At 52.7% G+C, this 4951-nt stretch overlaps 1 protein-coding gene across 1 annotated transcript; it reads right to left on the bottom strand.

Annotated features, from left to right (window-relative positions):
* Positions 1–909: 909 nt before the first annotated feature.
* Positions 910–2695, bottom strand: TACSTD2 (tumor associated calcium signal transducer 2). The gene has a single exon (XM_060625028.2). It carries the CDS (start codon positions 2579–2581, stop codon positions 1607–1609), a length of 975 nt encoding a protein of 324 aa, XP_060481011.1. The 5' UTR covers positions 2582–2695; the 3' UTR covers positions 910–1606.
* Positions 2696–4951: the final 2256 nt, after the last annotated feature.

Here is a 4951-nt window from a genome sequence, read left to right as displayed (position 1 = left end):
GAAAGGCCGCAGCTGAAAGATACCTCCCCCATTTCTTACCTGTGTTTCAACCTTTGTGGGGCAGGCAGAAACCACAGGGTAGGAGTGGGAGGAGGCAAGATGGATTCCAGGGGAAGAAACTGAAATCCTGATTTAGCTATTTGCTGTCAGGGGTAGCAACCACTCCCTCCTTTGTGCACACCCATGGTTGCCCCAGTTTCCCAGTAATTACCCTAACTTGTTTACCTGCAGGCTCCCCAACAGTGACCTTCTAACACACTCCACATAAATGAATGCGAAGGGGTGAAAATGAGGAAGTAAGCATGAAGGAGCCAGGTTGCTAGCTTTTACAGCTAATAGGAAGCAGAAGTTTTTAAAGTGTATTATTGGTGAAATTTTAGGAAAACAACCTGGGTGCGTGCCACCCCCGCACTTCCACAGCCAGAGAGTGAGGCCCACTACAGACTGGCTGTAACTACTTGGAAGCTTCCTTTAACCTGTCTGGGAGCCACAATACTTGGCAATCAAGTAAACTGCCAGGGGCTAAATGGACATAATACCACTACTTCAGGCAGGGCAGGCATTCAAAGAACTAGCGCATTTCTTTCTCCACTGGAGGTTCTTGAGCAAACCTAAAACTGGTCCCCTTTCCCTACAACAGCAGCTAATTCTAGCTGCCTCCTTCAGACCCACCCTTATGCAGTCTGAGGGAGGCTTCCAATCTTATTTAGAAAAGCCAGTATTTAAACCAGCCTGTTAATGCATCTCAGGAAAACAGGAGAGGCAAAATGAAATGCCTGCTCCTGCAAAAAATAAAATAAAAAAGGTGTTAGGATTTGAAATGAGAAATCTGAGCCCAGGGAAATGAGAGGACCTGAAAGTGATACAAATCTGGAGCGAGTTTTCACAAACTCCCATCTTTTGGTCTGCGCCTTTTCCATATTTTATTACATTTGTGTTTTTAAAAAATCACATTGGCATTATCAACGACAAAATATGTACAAACATTTTACAAAAGAAACATTACTAATATCAGCTAAAATAAGGGCGGGCTGAAGCACAGACGCGGAGTTTCGGGGGCAGAGTCTGCCCTCAAAAGACATCTCAAATGTGTTCAGGCAGTTGAGACAGGCTTCTTTCCCGGTGACAAGCACATGTGGTCGGTAATACAAACGACAGCAAATGAGGACACGACACGGGCTCAGTTGGCGAAATCCTCTTCTCACCAGGAAGGCCACGACACAGGTGGAGCTAATCAAATAACTTAACCCAGGACCGTAAAAGCGCCGTTCCCCCCACCTAAGCGCATTTAAGCCTTCAACATCGATTGCAAACCACGCTGGACTGTAATACAGACACGTGGTTCTTAGAACCCTGCGCCACACTTTCTTTAACTCTTCGAGCCAGGTTTCTTGTTGGACCCAAAGGGGAGGAATTTTAGAAATGCTTTCTCTGAAGGCAGAAGTCAGAAAGAGGTGACCCTGAGCCCAGAATCTATTAGACTTGATGGGGTGGGGAGACGCAGGAATTGGAAAAGAGAAATGTCTCCTTTGGGCCACGAGTCAAGAAGCATGGCTCACTTTGGTCTGGGTATCCCGCCCTACACGCCCCCCTGCCCCGCCGGTACCTACAAGCTCGGTTCCTTTCTCAACTCCCCCAGTTCTTTGACCTCCACCTTCTTGTACTTCCCCGACTTCCTCCGGTTGGTGATCACCAGGACGGCCACGCCGGCGACGAGGGCCACCACGACCACCACGATGACGGCGATGAGGCCGGCCGTGAGGCGCTTCATGGAGAACTCTGGGGGTTTCTCGTCCAGGTAGTAGATGAGCGTCCGCTCCACTAGGAGGGGCTCGCCGCGCACGCGCACGTCGAGGCCGCCGCGACCCGGGAACAGCGATTCGCCCTTGACGTCCCTCTCGAAGTAGTAGGCGGCGTCGGCGATGTCCACGTCGCCGGGGGCCTTCTCGGACGCGTTCTGCCGGAGCTCGATCTGGATGGTGGGCCGCTCGTAGTGCACGGCCGCCACGAACCTGGGGTGCAGCCGGTAGCGCTCACGGAAGAGCCGCCGCAGCTCGGCATCCAGGTCCGAATGGTTGAAGGCGCGGGCGGCCGGGCGGTGGCGCAAGTCGATGAGGATGTGGTGGGTGCGCACCAGCTCGTCGCAGCGCAGACTCAGGTCGCCCTTGTCCGTGCGGCGCACGCCCACCGAGTTCACGCACCAGCACACCGACGTCTGGTTGCACTGGCGGGCCTTGAAGCGGCCCTCGTGGTCGCAGTCGGGGTCATACAGGCCGTCGTTGTCCACGAGCGCGTGCTCGCTGGGCCGCACGAGCGCGCGGCCGCTCTTGGGGGTGCTCATACGCGCCTTGAGCAGCAGGCACTTGGAGGTCAGCGTGGAGCAGTCCACCGGGAAGCCCGAGCCCAGCGCGTGGCACTGGCAGCGGCCGCCGGGGCCGTCCGCGCGGCACAGGGTCATCTTATTGGTGGCGCACGTGCAGTTGTCCTGCGCGGCCGCAGGGCCGGTCGCCGCCGCCAGGAGCAGCAACAGCAGCAGCGGCAGCGGGAGCGACGGCAGCGCGAGGCCCGGCTCCCGGGCCATGGTGGGGACGCGGAGCGCAGACGGGACGCGGGCGGATCAGGCGCTGGGGACTCCGCGGGGCTCCGGCTCCGAGCTGGGACAGTCTCCGGGCATCTGCTGCTGGCCGCTCCCTCCCGCTCTTATACTCCGCCCGACCTGCCCGGCTGGTTCGGCCGACTCACCCTCTGGTATTTGGGTGACACATCCCGCCCCCCGTCACCGTCCCACGGAAGGCACAGCCCGCCCTGCGCCGCCCGCGATAGGATCAGGGGAGCGGTGGCTGCTCCCGCCTCCTCCGGACCGAAAGCCCGGGAGAAGAAAACCGATACTCACCTGCGGGCTGCGGGGGCCCCGCCCCCGGCCCGCCCGACCCCACCTGGGGAGGGGCCGCGGTCGGTGCGGCCTCCAGCCAGACCTCCGTGGGCGTCCTGGCTGCCCTCCTGGACGGGAATTCTTAGGGATTTCATTGAAAAGTAGGGTCGTCTCGCGCGAGGTCGTCTCGCTTTTGTCCCCTATCCGCTTGCCTTTCTCGCTCCGTTTCCTACCCTCTATCGCTACCCTACCCCCAGGTCTTATAGTAGCAGTCAGTTGCATAGTTTACAGTTCACAAGCATTATCTCATCCTCTCCTAGGTCCTGACAGGTATTATGGACAATGTTTCAGACCCATTTTATAAGCGATGCAGTCGAGGCTGAGGCGTAAAGTCACTCAGCCGTCAGTATCCTCAGATCCTTCGGAGGGGTCTTTGGTATTCTGCCTGGCAGTTATGAAAACTTACATCAATGTGTATGGAAACTGAAAGTTAGGGAGTTTTTGTTACTCACCGTATCATGAGTAAAACCCAGGTGCCCTGGTGTCCAATGCGTCAGAAGTTCTGTTAAACACCATTTTCCTTTACACACACACACACACACACACACACACACACACACACAAACACAAACACAAACAAATAAGGTTTATACGTGAACTGAGTATCGGGAGACAAAAAGGAACTAGTTCTTAAAAAGAACAAGCAAGAATATAAGGAGTTCTTTGTGCAACTTGATTCTAAAAGAGTAAATCGTTGCTTTTCTTTCTCTGTGTCCCATATAAGTTGCTGCACCACTGCAAATGAGGAAAGAATACAGACTGTGGGAAATTGGCTGGGTCTGCCTCTGTGTGGCTACTTTAATGGGATGGAGGGGTTGCAATCTCTTTTTTGAATCATTGAGAAAGTCCAGGGTTTCAAAGCTGTGGTAAAATTAACAATAATTAGCAAGCTGTAATTATTCCCAGCTCATCCGTTCAAAGCACATTTTATGTGTTCAGCATTTAATGAACACCAGGAGCAGTACAAGGGTGTTGTTTAACACATGAAAGCCAGCGAGGCCTCTACCCCATTAATTTTCAAGCAATTCCTGAGGCGGGCAGGTGGAAATACACCATTCTGCATTTATAGGTAGAGAAAGCAGAGTCACGTGAGGGGCAATTTCTTACCCATAAGCCCCGGGCATTGTGGGAATGCTCCCTGGCTCTCTACCACCACTGTCTCTGTTTGTATGTTCAGGTTCTTTTTTTTTTTTTTTTTAAGTTTATTTTATTTTGAGAGAGAGAGAGAGAGAGAGAGAGAGCATGTGCATACGAGCAGGGGAGGGGCAGACAGAGACAGAGACAGAGGATCCCAAACAGGCTGTGCACTGTCAGCACAGAGCCCCATGCAGGGCTCCATCTGACCAACCTTGAGATCACGACCTGAACCGAAATCAAGAGTCAGCCAGTCAAGTGACTGAGCCACTCAGGCACTCCCCTCTGTTTAGGTTCTTGAACCAAAAGCCTAGTCAGGTTCCAGTGTCTTTTCCCTTCTCCAACACCCAGTCCTCCCTGTGGTCAGAGAAGGCTTTCTAAATCACAAATTTGTGTCTATCTCTGCGGAGAACAGAGTGGGAGGTGCTCTTGGCTCTTGGTATAGAATTCACACTTTTTTTTTAAAAGAAAGCTATCCATCACACAATTTAAGTTTATTTATTTATTTTTGAGAGAGAGAGAGAGAGAACAAGCAGGGAAGAGGCAGAAAGGGAGAGAGAGAATCTCAATCAGGCTCCACACTGTCCACGCAAAGCCCAATGTGGAGCTCGAACCCATGAACCGCGAGATCATGGCCGAGCTGAAATCAAGAGTTGAATGCTTAACCGACTGAGCCACCCAGGTGCCCGTAGAAGTCACACTTTTTAAGTGGCAAACAAGATCATATATGACGTTGGGCAAGCTACTTCTCTATGCCTCCGTTTCCTCATCTGTAAAATGGGGATAATAAAAGTACCTACCTAACAAGGTAGGTATGAGAATTAACGTAGATAAACTGCCTAGAACAGTATCTGTTCTAACAGTGTCTGCACTTAGTCAGCATGG

The sequence above is a fragment of the Panthera onca genome, chromosome C1 (assembly GCF_046562875.1).
Source record: "Panthera onca isolate mPanOnc1 chromosome C1, mPanOnc1 haplotype 2, whole genome shotgun sequence".
NCBI lineage: Eukaryota > Metazoa > Chordata > Mammalia > Carnivora > Felidae > Panthera > Panthera onca.
This window is presented reverse-complemented; position numbering and strand designations above follow the sequence as displayed.

What these genes read in the sequence shown, in the direction of transcription:
- TACSTD2 (XM_060625028.2), bottom strand. Translation starts at nt 2,581, where the DNA reads ATGGCCCGGGAGCCGGGCCTCGCGCTGCCGTCGCTCCCGCTGCCGCTG.